This window comes from Ictidomys tridecemlineatus, chromosome 5 (genome assembly GCF_052094955.1).
Source record: "Ictidomys tridecemlineatus isolate mIctTri1 chromosome 5, mIctTri1.hap1, whole genome shotgun sequence".
NCBI classification, from domain to species: domain Eukaryota; kingdom Metazoa; phylum Chordata; class Mammalia; order Rodentia; family Sciuridae; genus Ictidomys; species Ictidomys tridecemlineatus.
Genome location: NC_135481.1, coordinates 5364247 through 5385579, shown reverse-complemented (window position 1 = coordinate 5385579; position 21333 = coordinate 5364247). Strand labels below are relative to the sequence as shown.

The following is a 21333-nucleotide window of genomic DNA, read 5'->3' as shown; positions in this document are numbered from 1 at the left end:
TATCCATAGCGTTATATGTTCAGATAAACTAAGTCACCCTTTTATGGCTTTGGATCTTTCAGAATCTTCTTAAAAGGTACTGGTTTTTTGTCCTAAATGATGAATAAACAGGTTAGTTTTGAGTTTTTATTTCGTTTTTTTTTTTTTTTTTTTTTTCATGAAACCCTTTGTGCCTTTGAGTTATAATCATTGTTAATTTGTTGCTATGCAGGGCATTTTGGCTTGGGAAAAATTGCTAGAGTTACATGGTTTTGAATTTCATTCTTACAAAGCAAGTATTATGGTAGAAAAGCTTTTTGATGGTCTTATTTTACTTTTAAAAAAAAATATTTATTTTTTAGTTGTAGTTGGACACAATACCTTTATTTTATTTATTTATTTTTATGTAGTGTTGAGGATCAAACCAGGGCCTGGTACATGCTAGACAAGTACTCTACTCCTGAGCCACAATCCCAGCCCTATCTTATTGTACTTTTTATCTAATGTTTACTTGTGGTTTATATAGAAGTAGAGTATTTATCTATTACCCATCCCTTCAAGGAGCCCTTTTAGACTTTTTTTTTCCCTTAAAAACTTGCTCCTACACCTCCATAAAATTTTCAATCCAAAGATAATACTGTGTATCTATTTATATATAGTGTATATGTCTATGTTTTATATATAAAGAGGAAGGGATATTTTTTGGTGTGCCTCCTTTCCTCAAAAAATTAGTGTTTGCCTCTTGGAAGTGCTACTGCCTATATTGAAAATGCACATTTTGTTGCAGCAATTAATTCTCAAAATTTTTGGTTTCAGGACCTTTCGTTCTCTAAAATTAGTGAATAATACCCTAAAGAGATTGTTTATGAGGAGTGTATCTAGTGTTATCCATTAGATTACAAATTAAATGGAGAAAAATTTTAAATACTTCTTTACTTTTTAAAAATTAATGGAAAATGTCCCCATCCCCAAAATACACACACTTTTTAGTGATAAGAATGGCATTACTAACACATTTAGGCAACTCTCTTTAAGGTCTGGCTTAATAGCTAGATTCTCATAGTTACCTTTGATTCAGTCTGGTACAGTATTATAAAGCAAATCTGTTCTCATATGTAGTTGGAAAAGGAAAAAGGTTCTCATATAATAGAGGTAGTTGTTTGATACTACACTAAAACTTGACAGCTGCTAGTTTTGTAAAGAATAGTTGCATTGTGGAATCTGAAACCACATAAAACCTTTTTGACCTATCCTTGACATCTTTAACTTCAAATGGATTTTGTACCATCACACATTGGATACTTTGAAAATACTACTTTACTGACTTATGCAGATCTTGCATATATTGATTTAATATTGATTAATTGCATTTCATTAATATCACCACCAATATCACCAGAAACATTCAAAATGTTAAAGACTTGTCAAGCCTTTTTTCATTTGAATGCTTGAATACTGTCCTTGAAAGTGAATATTATCAGTTTTGACAGGTGCACTTCATTCGTTTTCAAGAATATTTCCATATACTGCAGTCCAAATAACTAGTTTAACATTATTTCCATGTGAAAAGGTAATTCAGCCAGTTCACAATAAAGAGTTGTACAAGTGTTTTTTTCTTCAGTCATATTTCTCTGTTCAGCAGTAGTGGTTCATGCGTGCATCCCAGTTAGCTACACAAAATATTAATAAGACTCGTGTGTTCAAGACAAGATTTAAAGAAATTATTATATGTATTTTTGTATCAGTACTGAGGATTGAACTCAGGGGCACTGTGCCACAGAGCTACATCCCTGTCTTTTTATTTTTTTATTTTTTGAGACAGGATTTTGCTAAATTGCTGAGGTTGGCGTCAAACTTGGAATAATCCTGCTTCATCCTTCCAAGTAATTGGGATTACAGGCAATCACCACTGTCCCTGTCTAAAATTAATACTTTTTACTGTTGACTGTAGTGGTGAAGAAGACTACTGGTACAGTTTGATGCCACTGACTTGTTTGGGCTCCTTGATAAGGAAGGCTCCAGCTGTTTTATCCACCTTGCTTTTATACCACTAGTGCACATGTCAGTATGGTGAGAAAGACAACTTGTTATTCTGAAAAGTTTTGACCTTTGTAATCGGTTGTTAACCACACTTTGAATGTGGACTTTGGTGTATCCAGATTACCTGGATTGAAACCCAGCTCCATCACTTATTATTTGCTTCATAATGACCCAGTTATCCTGATAACACAACTAGGTAAACATTATAAAAAAGAAAGCTATAGGGTCTATGGTTGTGGCTCAGTGGTAGAGCACTTGCCTAACATGTGAGGCACTGTACTCAATCCTCAACACCACATTTAAAAAATGCATAAATAGGGGCTGGGGATGTGGCTCAAGTGGTAGCCGCTCGCCTAGCATGCGTGCGGCCCCAGGTTCGATCCTCAGCACCACATACAAAGGAAGATGTTGTGTCCGCCGAGAACTAAGAAAAAGTAAATAAATGTTAAAATTCTCTCTCTCTCTCTCTCTCTGTTCCCCTCACTCTCTCTTTAAAAAAAAAAAAGCATAAATAAAGTACAGGTATTATGTCCATCTACAATAAAAAAAAAAGTAAAAGAAAGCTATAGACCAATATCTTTTAGGAATGTGGACCAAAAAAATCAAAATATTAGACATTAGCTTTTCTATACCACCATCATTATCTTTTAATTTGATAGTTATTTATAGGGGTGCAGGATAGGGAGGGATCTGAAGTAGCATATGTATAAAAAGATTGTATGAATTCTAAAATGACTTATTCATGGAGTAAGAAAGGTGCTTGTCAAAATCGCAAATTAGGGCTGGGATTGTAGCTCAGTGGTAGAGCGCTTGCCTAGCATGTTTGATTCTTAGCACCACATATAAATAAAATATACATTGACAACTAAAAAAATATTTTAAAAATCTCAAATTATATTCCTACTCTAAAGATCTAAATACTAAACAGTTTTAGGACATTTCTTTTTAAAGGCAAATATTAAGCTTATCATTTTTTTCCTTTTGTAATCCAGTCAAATGCTTTTATTGTTCTTGGTTCTGAAATCTGCATTAAATACCCATTACCCATCAGCTGTGTTTTCAAACAATTTAGGATAAAGGTAAACCTGATAACAGTGAATTGTGAATTCTTTCCCTAAGAGTTTATCAATTCAAGAAAATTTCAGTTGCAAAACATTTTCCTCCTTTGGTTTTTCTCGTTCTTCATGATCTTTGAACATAATACTCTCTGCTATATACGTACACCCATTTTGGAGTAACCTTCATTTAGAGGGTGGTTGTTTTTTAATAAGGAAGAGCTTGTTATTACCGTCTGTCATGTTATTCATGCCAAAGAACCAATTGCTGTATGGGAGAAATAGCACATGGGGTTCTTCCATCTGCTATAATTGATTATTGCCTTCATGTGGTTCCCAAATATTTCCTGAGTCACAGCATCACTTGACTGATGCCTCTGTCACATTAACTTTAATTTTAGTTTTTAAAATTTTAAATACTTAAAAAATAAATTTTATTTCTAATTAGGCAAATAGTATATTCATTTTCGGGAATCATGAAAGTACAGAAAAGGTATAATCAGGGGAAAAAAGTCGTTAGTTTTGCCATCTGTGGATATGTTCTTACTACCTGTTTTGATGATTGATTGATGTTCCTTTCATGCTAATTGGAAACATATATGTTTATTTTTGTGGGGAGGGTTACTGGGGATTTAACCTAGGGGCACTCAACCCCTGAGCCACATCCCCAGCCCTTTTTATTTTTTATTTTGAGACCAAGTCTGGCAAAGTTGCTGAGGCTATCTCAAACTTGTGATCCTCCTGCGTCAGCCTCCTGAATCACTGGGATTATAGCTGTGCACCTTGCTTAATTGTATATATATTTCATATTGCAGCTTTTCATTCATTACTAACATTTTCCATCAGAAAATATTTTAAAATATTAATGACTGTATAACTTGTCACTAATATGTATCATGCTTTTTAAAAATCCATTCTGATGTTGAGCATTTAGGTTATTTTCAGTTTATCAATATTGTGAATATTCTGTGAAGCAAATGCCTTGTATATCATTCTTTGTTCTTTTTCTGATTGTACTCTAGTTATTCTATAGAATTGATCGTTAAAGGAGAATGATTGAGAGCAACATTTGTCTTTTATAGGACTCATGAGGTGAATTGCAACATGCTTTCCAAAATGATTGAACCTATTTCTGATTTCATGAGCATTCTGCCCTATTCTCCATTTCTTCACCAGAATTGATATTATGTTAAATGCTTTCTAAACAGAATAAAGTATATAAATTAACAAGTGAATTTTGATCCAAAGTTAAAATGTTTAGAGATTTAGTGTAACATATAGCAAAACTTAAGATGTATTTTTCTCATTACTGGAAGAGTCCAACTGAACTATATTTAAACAGTTTTTCTTAACTTCAGATAGGTCTTTAAACAGGTCTCTCACAGATTAAAAAAAAGAAAAGTACAAGTCTGTGCCAGAGTTGCTGATGTAGAAATAAATGATCTGTGATCAAGGAAATAAAAACAAAACCAGTTCTCTCTCCTAATGTAGAGTTGATTGGAGATAAAAGTTCTGTGTGCTGTTTGGTTTCTATATTAACTTTTGCCCTAGGTCTTGGGACAATTGTATAGAGTGGTTGGGAGGGAGGGGTGCATATGTGGGGTTTTGTCCTTTATTATATAGAAAGCATATTAGGATAATTATGACTGAATTCTTGTGTCTGAGTTCTTTATTCTATATAAATTGCAGGTGTGCAACAGAGGAACATGGCTCAAGAAACGAATCACAGCCAAGTGCCTATGCTTTGTTCCACTGGCTGCGGATTTTATGGAAACCCTCGTACAAATGGCATGTGTTCAGTATGCTATAAAGAACATCTTCAAAGACAGAATAGTAGTAATGGTAGAATAAGCCCACCTGGTAAGTAATTCTGTAATTCAGCATATCATAATTAAAATACATTTGGTAGTCTGTTGTATCCAAGACCATTTTCACTGTCACATTGTACTTGTATTACCATATTTATCTCAGTAACTTTTCTTTTACACATTGTAATAGTCATGGTGGAAAGTCAGGAATAAGAGTATCCTTACTCTGTAAATAGTGTAAAGCCATTCCAAGGTCTTATTTGCTGTGCTACAGAAACTCTTAGTACCTTATGAAAACAGAAGCATAACTCAAGTAAATATAGCTAACTTGGAAAGTAAAGTAATGGAGGAATATGGGCTACAAGATATAAGAGAACTTTTTTTTTTTTTTTAAGATCAGTTATTGGGCTGTACATAGTATAGAACCACTAACATGAATTGTGGTCTGTTACAGCAACTTCTGTCAGTAGTCTGTCTGAATCTTTACCAGTTCAGTGCACAGATGGCAGTGTCCCAGAAGCTCAGTCAGCATTAGACTCCACATCTTCATCTATGCAGCCAAGGTAAGGTGGACTTTCCAAACTGTAGTTGAAAAACTTATGAAAAATAAGGAACAAATTCTATTTTTAATCAATTTTATTAAGGAAACTATGTAAGTTACTTGAGAATTAACTTCCTAAAATTATATCTGACTAATTAGAAAAAGGTTTTTATTGTTTTCACTTGGGAGTGAGATCTTTTAAGTCTTAGATTTCCTTTTCAAATATCTTTTCCTTTATTCTACTTCATACTATATCCTGACCCACCCCTGAAGTCCTTTTGGAGACTTTTGAGTCAATTCCTTAAATTATAGTCTTAATCTGAAAGTATTAGTACTTTGCATTTTAAAAATGTTCTTGTTGGCTGGTTGTGGTGGCACACACCTATAATCCCAGTGACTCTGGAGGCTGAGGCAGGAGGATCACAAATTTGAGGCCAACTTTGGCAACCTAATGAAACCCTGTCTTTAAGAAAATAAGTAAAAGTCAATAAATAAATAGAGGGCTGGAGAGTGGTAGAGCACCCCTGGGTTCAATCCCTGGTACTGCAAAAAAAAAAAAAAAAAATATCTTAGCACAGGTTCTCTTTAATATCATTATTGGGTATTATATTTGGTACTTATAAAGAAAAATATGTTACAAAACAAATATAAGTCTGAAGTCAGAGTTAGAAGCCTGCATACAGAAATACTTGTTTCAGTTTTATTCTGTTAGGAATCAGTGCATAAAATCTGTATTCTGTTTCTTTTTTGTAATTCATGAGTTATTCACTTGTGCTATGCCATAATATCATTTATAATTTTGCATTAGGACTCCTTGAACACATCTTTATCTGCTACTTTTTTTAGTAGTGCATTTACATGGAATTGCTTTGTTTCCAAAATACAAACTTCTAACCCAAATTAGTCTCGCGTTTCAAAGCTCTATGGTTATGGTATAAACAAGTGTGTTGGTGTTCTTAGTGATCTACTTAGGTAAGTTGACTTTTAACTTACTATGTTACTTTAGTTAATATTCATGTGTGGAGATCATTTTTTAAAACTGAAATAATGCTGGGATATGATGGTACACACCTGTAGTCCCAGCACTTGGGAGTCTGAGGTGGGAGGATTGTTTGAGCCCAGGAGTTTAAAACCAGACTGTACAATAGTGAGACCACATCTCAAAACAAACCAAAAAAATATATTTTTTCCATTAATAAAATAAAATTTAAAATATTTTTGCTTTTATAGCCCTGTATCAAATCAGTCACTTTTATCAGAATCTGTAGCATCTTCCCAAGTGGACAGTACATCTGTGGACAAAGCAGTACCGGAAACAGAAGATCTGCAAGGTTTGCATATAAACTACTAGCATGTAGTTTATCATTTATTAACTCTTTGAGTATTATACGCCAAACTCTAGCCTAAGCATATGTATTAAAAATTCCTCAAAATATTTATATGCTTTCATTATGAAGAGTATTTTAGGGCTGGGGTTGTAGCTCAGTGGTAGAGCGCTTACCTGGCGTGAATGAGGCACAGGGTTTGATCCTCAGCTAAATAAAGTTTTGGGTGTTCGTTTGTTTTTTAAAGAGAATATTCTATATTCTCAAGTAATTAATTGAATGAAATGTTGGGAATTTCACTTACATATAATTATATCAACATAAATAGAAGGTTCAGAATTTGTTTAGTTTGAAAAATATAGGTTAATGACCATGTAAAAGTGTTATTCTCTTTTATTATTTTGGCCAGTTGAATTTTTAAAATATTTCTTCTCCAAGCAATGGAATTTGATTCTTTTGGTTTTTGACTTAGATTATTTGAGAAACTATTCTACTTGGTTGGCAGGTACCCCTCTTTCCCCATCTATGACTTACAGTGCAGTAGTCACATTTAGTTACTTGTATTCACAAGCTGTGGTGCCTCTTGTTCTTTCCATGCTCTTTATATCCCAATTACATGACTCAGAGTAATATGAGGAGACTTGAAAGTTTGTATGAAGGCTTTCTTAACAGGGAGACACAGTACAGAGGAGAGGTCATTTAGAAGGCTTTTAAATAATCTCTTTTTAATTGTTTATGTTCTCCTAATGTGTTAGCCAAGGGTGGATACTCTGGAAAGGCACCCAAAGATGAGCAGTATGTCTATGTGGCATGATTTAAAGAGAAAAAATGCCTTGACCAGTGACGTCCATTGTGCATGGTGTTGGGACGATAGTGACAGATATATCAGGCAACATTTGTTAAAGTTTGTTGAATTTTAAATTTAAATAAGTTAGCCAATTCTCCTTGTTTTTATTTCATGCCCAACAAATGATTGACATAACTTGCCAATTTGCAAGATTTTGCTATAACAAACAAATATAGTATATGCCAACATAAGTAGTCTGATCTGCCTAGCATATTATAAATTTATAAATATGAATCATAAGTGAAAAATTTTTGGGTTTTAGTTAAACAGAAAAATTTAAGCCAAGTGTGATGTCACACATCTGTAATCCAAGCAGCTCAGGAGGCTAAGATAGGAGGATCACAATTTTGAGGCCAGCTTCAGTAACTTAGCAAGGCCTTCAGCAACTTAATGAAACCCTGTCACAAAATAAAAAGGGTTAAGGATATTATGTAGCTCAGTGGTAAAGTATCCCTGGGTTAAATCGCCAGCACCAAAAAAGTAATTTATTAAAGAAGGAAGGATAGAGATGGAGGATACTTTGAAAGCAGAAATAGGAAAAATGTCAAGATTCAGTTATTCACTGTATCAGAGAAATAAGAGAAGGGGGTCTCAAAGCTCCTGGTTTTATCATAATGGCAATGGTATGGTTTCTTTTAGACAGGGAAGCCAAAAAGTTAGTATGGTTAGAGAAAATTTTAAGAAGTGAGGTGGAAATGATTAAATTTCAAACTTGAGAGAGCTCATTTGGAGGTATAGAGAGAAGTTGAGAAGGAAGAAAACAGGTTGCTAATCACAAAGATGTTATTATATCCTATGACAGAATCAATTTTAGAATTTTAGCTATGAAAAAAATTTAAAGCTTAAGGATGCAATAGTAATTGCTATACAGTTTGACAAAGAATAAAGACTGTAGGTTGGTGAACTAATAATATATGAAGTACTTTTATACCATTCTAGTGTATGGAAAACATAGTTTATTCCAGCTGTCTCTGAGTACAAAGGTGATCGTGATGCCATATTAAAAGAAATTGTAGTCTTTTAAAAATTTAGGCTTGTTTTCTTCATGTATAATTTAAAGGATTTTTAAGTTGTATTTAACATTTTTTTGTTGTGTTTTGTTTGTTTGTTTTTTGAGACCATGGATTAAACCCAAGGACACTTAACCACTGAGCCACATCCCTAGGCTTTTCTTGTATCTTATTTAGAAAGAGGGTCTCACTGAGTTGCTTAGGGTCTAAATTGCTGAGGCTGGCTTTTTTTTTTTTTTTTTTTAAGAGAGAGAGATTTTTTAATATTTATTTCTTTTAGTTCTTGGCGGACACAACATCTTTGTTTGTATGTGGTGCTGAGGATGGAACCCGGGCAGCACACATGCCAGGCGAGCAAGCTACCGCTTGAGCCACATCCCCAGACCGCTGAGGCTGGCTTTTAATTTGCAATCCTCCTGCCTCTGCCTCTCAAGCAGCTGGGATTATAGGTGTGCACCACCACATCAGGCTAAGTTAAACTTTTAAGTGCCTTTTTTAAAAAAAAGTCGGTCACTCATAATTTCAGCATAGCAAATACACAGACAAATCGGAATAATGAGCTTAAGAGATAAATATATTTTATATGCTGAAAACTAATAATAGATATCTAGGTATCAATGTACACACATATATATGCATGATTTCCCTTTTTGATAACAAATTCAGAGAATGTTTCTTCGTCTATTTTACTAGGTAGCTGAAAAGAAACATAAAAAGTCTCTTTGACTTAGTCAAATGATCACTGGAACTGAAAATGGACCCCAGGCACCCGACTATAGGCAGTATTCTTTCCACTAGACAGTTGTGCCTGTTGGACTGTGATGTGGATATGTTGGGTTATTGTTGATATATCCAGTCCCTTCTCGGTTCCCAGGACAGGATCAGCCGTTTTGGCAAGCTACCCAGGTATCTGTTCTTTTCACTCCATGTGTCTCCCACAAGAGAAGTTTACTTAAACAGGAAGACCATCCCTAATGGAATACGGTGCAAATATGAGTAGCAGCTGTGCCTAAACAAGAATTTCCTAACATTTTTTTTTAATATTTCTTTAGTTGCAGACGGACACAATATCTTTATCTTATTTATTTATTTTTTTGTGGTGCAGAGGATTGAACCCAGTGCTTCACAAGTAAGAGGCAAGTGCTCTACCACTGAGCCACAACCCAGCCCCAAGATTTTCCTAACATTTTTTTATTGGGGTTTTCAAAACAGCTTTTTTTCTCTACCAGTTTTCTGCTTATAATTAGGAAATGCTGCCACCGGGTGGGTGGTACTACTTTCATTTTGGCATTTTGGCTTTTTGGCTTCGAAGATTTTTTTCTCAAGTTTAAATGAGAATTCAGCATTTGCAACATGTTTGTCATTTAATTATGCTTTTGATTTAAAAAAATCATAGTATCTCAGGTGGTGTCACTTAGGAATGTAGGTCAGATTTCTAGTTCACAAAAACTAGCTTTTATTGTTGTTTAAATACTTTAAAGCATTTTGACATACTCAGAACTATCACATTTGATTGGCTGCCTTATTAAACAGTATGTTTGACTTTGATTTTCCTTTCAGTCCCTCAGATCTTGGGTCATAACTAAAAAGAATGGAATTGGAAGTAGAGGTTCTGTTTTCATATCTTGATAACTTCTCTGAGCCTTGTTTTTTATTATTTTTAAATGAGAGTAATAGCCATGTCCACTGTAACAGGATATTAAAACTTTATTAAGCAACAAAGGTAAAATGAACTTTATAGATTGCAAAGGATATTTTAACTTCATATATTATCCAAGTAATTTGGAGTTTTAGGAGACTTAGAATTAAGGATTTAAAAGCTTTCCAACCGTAGAATAAAGTAATATTAAGGTGTTAAGCTATAAATCACTGAGGCATTCTAGGAAAACTATTATTAGGTAAGGTCAAGGCATAGAGAAATGCTATACTGAGTGAAGGGTGAACTGGAATTTTCAGGCTCTTTCCAAATCTGAGAATTCCTGATTTCATACAAAGATGACTTGTTAAATCATCAGTTCACAGCAGAGGAGAATAATCCCATTAGACTAATTTAGGAAAGGCTGTATGGATTAAAAATCAGGGATTTCTTCTGATTTTGAAGAATGAGTAAGAATAGCCAAAACAAGTCTTGAAAAAGAAAACCAAAGTTGGAGAACTAACAATTCCCGATTTCAAAATTTAAGGTACAGTAATTGAAACTGTGATACTTGCATGGAGATAGTTATAGGTCATTGGAACAGTATTGAAAGTACAGAAATACCCATATTCATGGGCAGTTGAGTTTTCAGTAATGGTGCTAAGATCATTCAATGGGAAAAGAATTTTTTTTTCCAACAAATGATGCTGGAACCACTCATCCACATTCAAAAGAATGAATTAGGCCCATATCTCATATACAGAATAACCCAAAACACATCAAAGACTTAAATAAACATAAGAGCTAAAAAAAATAAAAACCCTTAAAACAAATATAAATTTTTTTTATGTATATAATGTTATAATTGACATAGTATTTATTCATATTGCATTCCAATTTTTTAGGTTTTTTTAAATGTACTAATAGAAAATTGCTTACAGAATAAACATTGCTAGTTTATGACCAGAAAGGGACCTGAGTCTGTGCATTGACAAAGGAAACTATATTGCTTTTCAAATGACAATTCCAAAGCAAATATAAATTTTTGTGACCTTAAATTAGGCAGTGATTTCTTTACGGCACCTAAAATAATAACAACAACAAAAGAAGAGGATATGTTGAGTTATATGTAATCAGTAAAAATAATAAGTATTGTCAAAGTTCTAATAGAAATTGGAACATTTATATATTGGTGGGAATGTGAAATATGGTACCAATGTTTGTTTTTAATATTTTTAGTTGTAAATGGATACAATATCTTCTTATGTATTTATTTTTATGTGGTGCTGAGGACTGTACCCAGTGCTTCACACGGGTGAGACAAGCACTTTACCACTGTGCTACAGCCCAAGCCTACCAGTGTTTTGGAAAACAATCTAGCAGTTCCTCAAAAAGTAAACTTGAGCAGGCACAGTGGTGCACACCTGTAATCCCCAGTGGCTAGGGAGACTGAAGCAGGAGGATCACGAGTTCAAAGCCAGCCTGAACAAAAGTGAGTGCTATGCAACTCAGGGAAACCCTGTCTCTAGATAAAATATAAAATAAGGCTGGAGTTGTGGCTCAGTTGTCAAGTGCCCCTGAGTTCAACCCCTGGAACCAAAAAAAAAAAAAAAAAAAGAGTAAACTTGAGCTGGGGACATTTCCTGTAATCGCAGGTGCTTGGGAGGCTGAAGCAGGAGGATCATAAGTTGGAGAATAGTCTGGAAAACTTAGGGAGACCCTGATTAGAAAAGGCTGGAGAGCTCAATGGTAGAATGCCCCTGGGTTCAGTCCCCAGTACAGTGGGAGGGAGAAAAAAAAAGATAAATAAAATTTACCATATGACCAAGCGTTTTCATTAAGTCCCAAGAGAATTGAAAATGTGTCCTGGGCTAGAGGCCAGGGTTCAGTCCTCAACACAAAAGAAGGGGTGTGGGGTGGAGAAAAGCAAGAAAGAAAAACATGTCTACACAAATACTTGTACATGAATGCTAATAGTTAGCATTGTTCATAATAACCCCAAAAAATTAGGAAACAACTAATGTCCATCAACAAATGATTGGAGAAACAAACTATGTCCATATACTGGAATATCATTCAGACAAGGAAGAAAATTCTGATTTATGCCACTCATGGATGAATCTTGAAATATTGTGCTAAATAAAAGAAGCCAGCTACTAAAGGCCACATGCCATCTCCTGCCAATTTATATAGAATATGCTGCATATCTGTACATGCAGAAAGATTAGGAGTTGCCAGGAGCTGTGGGAAGTGGAGAGTTAATATATATGAGGTTTGCTTTAAAGTGATTAAAATGTTAAGGAATTAGGCAGGGATAATGATTTTACAATCTTGTTAATATATAAAAACACTGAATTTTATGTATATTTTAAAGGGTGAATTTTATAGTATGTGAATTATAATACCCACACATACTCATAAGCCAGCAAACAAGAATTTTGCTGAGGAAAAGTATACAGGTAGAAAAACATGAAATTTAGGAAATAGAAAACAACCTGCTAAAGTGGCTGGTGCAAATAGTGTATGTTAGAACTAAAGCTGGAAAGGTGGTTGTAGTCAGAAAATGGAAAATCACTAGTAAAGAGTCATTTTAAAGTTTTGGGGTTTTGTTTTTTGATTTTTTAAATTTTTTTGGTACTGAGGATTGAACTCGGGAGCCTCATGTAGGCTAAGCATGTGCTATATCACTGAACTACAAGATTAATGTACCAGTTTTTATCCCAAATAACTACTAAGAGAAACTGATCTCTGTAGGGTGCTCTGGTACAGTATGTTGACCACTAGCTTCATGAGCTTTCTTTCCTTCTTCCCACCCTCCCTGTTTCTGTTCTTCCTTTCTCTTCTCTGTCTTTCTGATACTGGGATTATTACTCCTGACTACTATTGAGCTCATGAAATGTATCTGATCAAAATAAGATTTTTAGTGCATAATGTGTTAGTTATACTGTATGATGTGTGCACTGGGTTTTGAAGACTTAATACCCCTAAACTGTAAAATACTTAATTAATACTTTTTTATATGGATTACATTTTGAAATGATAATGTATTTTATCTCTTTCTACTTTTTATTGTTGTTTCTAAAAAATATTAAATGTATAACACTCATTTCTTTTTGATTCTACTTCTAATACAGGCCTTTTTTTTCTTGAATATTGAAATTGTTTCATTTCATAAAGAAATTTCAAGTTAGGTGTATCCTACAGTTCACTCAGTCTTTAAATCCTTATTTTACATGAAAGAAAAATGAGGTTTAAAGAGGAGATATGCATTTTATCCCAATGGGTTGCTGTAAAAGCATATTAATTCAAAGTATCTATGGAGCTCTTGCTCTGCCTCAGCACTGAGTGTACAGAGATAATCAGAAGTAGTCACAGTCCTCAAAATACCTCTAATTCTGGACCTGGGATGTAGCTCAATGGTAGAACCCTTGCCTTGCTGGGGATTGAACCCAGGTTCTTGTGCATGCGGGGCAAGCACTCTACCAACTGAGCTATATCCAGCCCCTCTCTGATTCTTGAATGAGGAAACTTTTCATGACTCTTTGAGGAAAGGATATGTATATTATAGATAAAGGATATATATTATATTACATAGATATAACATCTACTGCCAAGATAATTATTTACATTAAGATAATGTTTAGGCGTTACCTATTAATACCTTAAGTTCAGCTTTATTTTACAGTGTGTATATGAATATGCCCCATTCAGAAGTAGTGTTTAGTTTTATATACTTGTTATGTATTTGTATACTTTTTTTCTTTTTCTTCTTCTTTTTTTTTTTTTAACAGGACCCAGAGCAGAGGGCCTTGTTCCTCTTGAATGTGATCCTCCATGTGTGTAGATAAAGCTATTTTACCTGCCCATTGCTTTCTGAAATATCTTAACAGTAGTGGCCAGTACAAGTGCCATCCATACATCTTATTTCACAGCCTTTATGCCATCTCATAGCCTCCTTCCATATAGACCTTTAGGACCAGTGGATACAACATAGTCATTTGTCTATTTTAATTATTAATAAATAGTCAGTCTATTTCCAATTCTCATTTCCAAATGTGAAAACTACCTAGTTCTGAGGAGACTCTCCTTATTTTGGCTTTAGGTTCAATAGGATTATGACCCTGTGACCTTTTGGCCACTGTATATATAGCTCTTAGCGATTGAATTATTTCCTTTCACTAGAATTTGATAAGATATTTTTTCATCTCAAATGCAAACTGAGGAAACAGGGTAATTTCTGGAAAGCATAGACTTCTACAGAGTACTATATCATCTTGCCCATGTTTGGTGTTTAAATTTGAGCTATCAGTCACTAGTTTCAATAAGCTGGAGTTAACTTTCATCTCATGGAAATATACTTTAACATTTATTGGACCTAACTTTGAGCCCTAGCTTATTCGCTTTTAGATAGCCTACTAATCTTTAACTTTAAAAGTTGTATGTTTTCCTCAGTTGAAAAGAAACCATTTGAGATGGGTTCAATGGCACACACTTATAATCCTAGCTACTTGAGAACCTGAGGCAGGAGGATCACAAATTCAAGGCCAGCCTGGGCAATACAGTAAAACCCCTTCTCAAAAAAAGACAGAAACTATTTGCCTTAAATCTTTAGTGTCAATATTGTGAAATGTCTTTGCTGAGGTATGTAATAATAGCATTTGTATGCATTTCCAAATGCCATTTTTAGTATCAGTAATTAAAACCAGTTTTGTTAAAAATTATAATCTGTGACAATAGTACTGCCATTAGAGCATTTTCTCTATTAGTTTATTTGAATAATAATTTTTTGGAAAACAAATTCGCTATTATGTCTGTAGATTTCAAAGACAATAAATATAATAGTCTCATTTCTGATTGCAGGTTAGATTATTTTTGAGTTTTCTCTAGGTTCTCAGGATAAAACAGTAAAACATGACATTCAGTTCTTGCCCTCATAGAACTCACATTCTAGGGATATTTGTTACTGAAAATAAATGGTTTTGCATGTTCATATTCTGTTTCAAAAGTAAAATGTTTTTATTACTAGAACTTTTTCAAGTCTAGCTTTAGTGTGTTTAGGTGGAGTAATTATGCTATGGATTTCTTCATTAATGCATATTTACTTATTATGCATTAATAATGCATAATAAGTAGTATTATGTCGTATTTTGTCAAAATATGAGATAGTATGTTAACATAAGCAGGTTAGAAGCCAAGTGCAGTGGTACACGCCTGTAAGCCCAGTAGTTTGGGAGCTGAGGTGGGAGTATCAAGAATTCAAACCAGCCTCAGCAACAGCGAGGCACTAAGCAACTCAGTGAGACCCTGTCTCAAAATACAAAATAGGGCTGGGGATGTTGCTCAGTGGTCAAGTGCCCCTGAGTTCAATCCTCACTACCAAAAAAAAAAAAAGCAAAAAAGTTGGAATCCATTATAGGAAATGTTTGTGCATCTACATGTAGTTCACTGTAAGAGGTGCTGTAGATTCAAATAGAGAGTAAGATTTCATCCCTCTCCTCAAGGGGATTACAGTGAAGCTGGGGAAACAGGACACATAGATACAAAAGATAAGTACCTTGTAATTCAGTTCAACAGATATTTATTTATTGAGTGGTTAGAGGCACTAGAATTCATAAGAAGCTATGTTAAGTCAAATGAGCAATTAGTGTAAAAAGTGATGTGGGAGCACAGGATAGGGTGTTCCATTACAAGGTTGTCAGGGAGGCAGCAGAGTAAGAGTTGATTATGTAAGCTTCAAAAAGAAAGACAAGTTGGAGTTAGCCAGCTACAAAGAAGTGGCATGGAAAAAGACATGTCACATGAAAAGGACAACTTAGACAAAAGCCCAGAAGTGAGATAATTTGGTAAGTGTATGGAAACTAATATTTCAGTATGGCTGAAGCATGCTATATCATTGAGGATTGGTGAGACAAGAATGAAGAAAATCATGAAGGACCCCTGGGCCTTACCCTGACCTTTTATGGGAAACCACCAAAGAATTTTAAACATCAGAGAGGGGTCATTAGATTTTCACTAATGGATGCATTGTGGTAATCATAGTTGAAGAAGAGGGCTTATATAGAGTGTCCAGTATGTGCTAAGGATATTAAGTGTAATCATCGTGAAAAGCTACAAAGAACTGAAATGAGGAAAGGGTATTTGATAATCTTAAAAAAAAAAATAAGAGAACCTAGATTGAATGAAGAAAGTGGAAAGCCCTATTGAACAGTTCGCAGCATATTCCTGGTATTCATGGGTTGAGCAGTGGATTCCTGAGGAAGGCTTAATTATTGGAGGAGGTTGAGTACTTGACTCATGGCAAGTCACTGTTTCAAAACAAGATGTCATGTCTGCAGGGTTTTGTTATAGACTCTGACTTTGGTGACAGCACTCAGGAGAGCCAGAGTGGTTAGGGGCAATAGTGGAGCACATTAGTTAGGATTTAGGAACACTAATTTTACCTGAATCTTAATGCATCTGATCTTGGTTTCAGTATTTAAATGCATTAATTTATTATCTTATTTTAAATATTTTAAAACTTTTTTGCACTAGTTTATCTTTTTCCTAACAAGTCTACATATAATCATTTGTTGCATGTCCCCTTAGGATACCCAGGTAGTGTTTATCAAATACATAAATAGAAAAATTTAAAAATAGTTTGAACCAAAAGAAGAAAATCTATAGTTCATCTTCTAGAGTCACTATTAACATGTCAGTTATATATTCTAGATTATTTTCTACATGTGTATGCACAAACACATTTATAACCAAAAGGGAGCCAAATTTTATAAATATTTTGTAATTTATGACCATCTTTCCAAGCTAATAAATAAGTAATCTTCTGAATAAAGATTGGTGGGATAGTTGAGTGAGGACACAACCCAAATATCAAAATCTTACTGAATAATTAAATTTTACTACCCTCCTATTTTTGTCAGCTTCAGTATCAGATACAGCACAGCAGCCATCTGAAGAGCAAAGCAAATCTCTTGAAAAACCAAAACAAAAAAAGAATCGCTGTTTCATGTGCAGGAAGAAAGTGGGACTTACCGGTAAGGACCTAAACCAAATGGTTTTTAATTATGTTTTTAAATAATACATGTCTTATTATTACTAACTTCAGTTAAGATTATTTCTATTCCCAGGAGAGTTTCCATTAAATGTACTTCAGCTTATGAATTTTCTCAAAGAAGTAAAAATAGCTTTAATTATGTACCTGAAAGTAAACTGAATAGCTTTTTCTTTAAAAATTCATTCCAGCTAAATTTGAGAGTATTAGACAAGTAATTCCAGTATGCCAGGTGCTATGAAAAGGCTAACATGTAGTTCTGTCTTCAAGGAGAGGATATTTTAAAGTATGTGGTGAACCATGAAGTGCTTTCTATACATAAAATGAGGCTAATCATAAGTTGTGGTGCAGGTTCAGTGAGTTGAGACATGTAAGTAATTAACTTAGTGGGTGCCACACAATGTGTAATCAATATATGTTGGCTACTATAACAACATATCAGTACAGTTGAGAGAGGGAGAATAAAATGTTCCAAACTGTTTAGCAAAGAACATTACATTAAGTTCAGTCATATTGCCACTTGGAAGTCAGAAGACAGGAGTACTGCAATTAATTTTTATAAAAGGAGTAAAGACCTGGCAAGGAAAGTATCATGAATTAGGCTGTTGCCCTGGGTCTGGAACCATGAGTAGGAATTACAGGTGACGGGAATAGGAACATTTCAGGCAGAAAGAAATATTTGAACCAAATCCCCAAGAAACAATATAGGGGCCTGTTCAGGGACTGTGAATTGGGGAACATAACCATAGTACAGGATCTGTGAAGAAGGGTATTGAATATCATCGAGACAAGATAGAGCTAAAGATTGAGGTTTTTACTGAGGTTAATTAGAAACTGATTACAGCTATAAGTACGTTTATTGGTTACCATGGATAGGCATTATGCTGAACACTTTACATAAAATCCTGACTTATGGACTGAGATAAGATATTGAGTAAAAATTATGCTTTAGGAAGATTACTTCTGGCTAAGGAATGATGAGAGACAATGAAGAAAGATTATAAAGTCTGATCAGAGATGTCTTAAACTGCCTCATACCTTAGCAAATAATGTATTTATTTAAAGACTACAACATAGATAAGAAATTCTAAAATGTATTATCAAATAGGGTCTTTTAAAATCTTGTCCTCTCTGACTTCATGATTACAAAGCTGAGACTTCATAATTTCTTTCTTGTCCAATCTGTCAGTCTAACCTAGTATTGTTTGCTTTGTTTCTCTTTCATTATTTGAAGTTACAGAATGTTTCTGAAGTAAAAAATGTGATGAAAGAAATTAATGTCAAATATCAGTGTTTAAAATATTGATTCCTATGCTCCATTACAAAAATTCCATCATAACATAGAATCCTAATTTGGGGGAGCAAGACTGTCCACACATGTCAGTCTCTATTTTGATTTCAATTCTTGGGCATTTCCCTAAAAATAAGTGCAATTATTGCATGTTTTCCATATGTTAAGCACCTGATCCATTCCTCATTTAATCCTTACAGTACCTTATTGTTCCAAAATTATAGATGCAGAAACTGAGGCCCAAAGAGGCTAAGTAATTTGCCTACGTTAGTAAGTAGATTGATACTTAGGCAACCTAACTCTGGATCCCATGCTTTTAATCACTCCACTCTAGTACAGTTCACATCTCCACCTGAGGTTAGCAAAAGAAGGCTATTTTGAATACTGTGTTCTTTGTTAACAGTTCTCTCAGAGATTTTATCTTTCTTAATTAAATGTTAAGATTGGTTTCTTGAATAGGCTTATTTTTACATTGCAGTATTTGAGTTTTTAAAAATATTCCACTTTGCTGAGTGTGGTAGCACACACCGATAATCCCAGACTCCCAGAAATTAGGGAGACTGAGGAAAGAGGTTCGAAAGTTCAAGGACAGCCTCAGCAAAATAGCAAAGCCCTAAGTAACTGGACCCAGTGGCAAATGCCTGTAATCCCAGCAACCTGGGAAGCTGGAGTAGGAGGATCACAAGTCGGAAGCCAGCATCAGCAATTTAGCAAGGCCCTAAGCAACTTAGTGAGACCCTGTTTCAAAATATAAAGGATTGGGCATGTAGTTCAGTGGTAGAGTATCCCTGGGTTCATCCCTAGTACCACAATTTTTTTTTGTTTGTTTGTTTTAATAGTTTAAAAGTAAATTAGGGGCTAGGATTGTAGCTCAGTGGTAGAGCACTTGCCTTCCACATGTGAAGCACTGGGTTTGATCCTCAGCACCACATAAAAATAAATAAACAAAATAAAGGTCTACAACTAAAAAAGTTAAAAATTTTAATATTTTCAATTTAGAAAACATATTTTGATAAGGAAGTAACGCTGATCATGTCACAAGTGAAGAAACTTGAACTCAGAGAAGTGTTTATGATCTGATCCTAGTACAAACCTATATTTATAGATAGGACAAGAAGTGAAGCTCTCAGCTAGTGAACTCTGAGAATGTAGTTCGTAAAACCATTTTTGTAGAATTTTTAGATTACTGCCCTAAATACATAATGCTATTTAATATTAATTATGCCAAAGAACTTAATATTTCACCTTCCATCCTGCTCATTTATGTGTATTAATCCATTTTTAGGGTTTGAATGCCGGTGTGGAAATGTTTACTGTGGTGTGCATCGTTACTCAGATGTACACAATTGCTCTTACAATTACAAAGCTGATGCTGCTGAGAAAATCAGAAAAGAAAATCCAGTAGTTGTTGGTGAAAAGATCCAGAAGATTTGAACTCCTGCTGGAATACAAAATCCTTTGACCATCTGCAAACTAAAAATTGACTTGAGGTTTTTTTTCCTAGTCATTGGGAATGTAGAGCAATGTATCTTGCATAGACCTTTTAATCATGCATGTCATCAGAAGAATAGATTTTTGTTTTTGTTTTGAAAATGACTCTGAACATTTATTTCCATTGCAGTTTCTGTGGCTGAAGAGACTTAAACTTTACAAGTATTATCCTTTTAAGATCATTTTAATTTTAGTTGAGTGCAGAGGGCTTTTATAACAAACGTGGAGAAATTTTGGAGGGCTGTGATTTTTCCAGTATTAAACATGCATGCATTAATCTTGCAGTTTATTTTCTCATTGTGTATGTATATATAGCTTTTCTCTGCAGCACGATTTCTCTTTTGATAATGCCCTATTGGGCACTACTAGTTACCAGTAACTGAATGTATCTTAATCAATATGGCTGCTTCTGTTTTTTCATTAACAAAGGTTATACATATGTTAGCATATACTTTCTTTGCACCCACTATTTATGTCTGAATCATTTGTCACAGGAGAGTATGTGCTGATGAGATTCCAAGTTTGTGTGTTTTTAATTTTTTTTTTTTTTTTTGGCGTGAGGGAAGAAAAAAGCTGTATGCATTTCATTGCTGACTGCAGGTTTCTTTCAGATTACGTTCATTGGTCTGTATGTATACAATATGAAGAATGATCTGAAGTAATTGTGCTGTATTTATGTTTATCCACCAGTCTTTGATTAAATAAAAAGGAAAACTAGAATGCTCTTTTGTATTACTTTTTCTCTTACTCTTTCTAATAGTTAATTTTGTCTTTTTAATCTTACCGTTTTTCTAAGTATACTACTATTATTTGTCTCATATAGACTTATGGTTAATTTATGAAGATAAATTTTAATTTAAATTTTTTTTTTTTTTTTGGTACTGAGGATTGAACCCAGCCAGGGGCACTAAAACCCACTGAGTAACATCCCCAGCCCTTTTTTAATATTTTATTTAGAGACAGGGTCTCACAGAGTTACTTAGGGCCTCCCTAAATTGCTGAGGCTGGCTTTGAACTCATAATCCTCCTGCCTCGGCCTCCTGAGCCATTGAGATTACAGGCATACTCCACCGTACCCGGCTAAAATCTCAGCATTTTTTCAAAGCCAAGAATTACTTTCTGTCACTTAGATGTTGGATTTTCTAACCCTTGTCAGAGTTTTCTGTTCTGCACTCTTGTCACGGTGAATTAACATTTAGTATATGCTGTTTTTTGGTAGGATTAGTGAAATGGAAAAAGCACAATTCAAACAACAGGGCAGT

General features: G+C 34.3%; 1 protein-coding gene across 29 annotated transcripts in view; it reads left to right on the top strand.

Annotated features, from left to right (window-relative positions):
* The window catches only part of Zfand6 (zinc finger AN1-type containing 6), a 73713-nt gene extending 52922 nt beyond the window's left edge, over positions 1-20791 (top strand). For 28 of the 29 annotated variants that reach the window (XM_078049130.1, XM_078049129.1, XM_078049146.1 and 25 more), the window contains 5 exons: positions 4764-4934; positions 5337-5445; positions 6654-6754; positions 17159-17272; positions 19866-20791. In XM_078049130.1, coding sequence (XP_077905256.1) covers positions 4781-4934; positions 5337-5445; positions 6654-6754; positions 17159-17272; positions 19866-20014 — 627 coding nt within the window. In that variant the 5' untranslated portion in view covers positions 4764-4780 and the 3' untranslated portion in view covers positions 20015-20791. Of the gene's footprint in view, positions 1-4763; positions 4935-5336; positions 5446-6653; positions 6755-14032; positions 14078-17158; positions 17273-19865 lie in introns of all 29 variants that reach the window. The other variant, XM_078049151.1, reaches the window with a different exon arrangement.
* Positions 20792-21333: the final 542 nt, after the last annotated feature.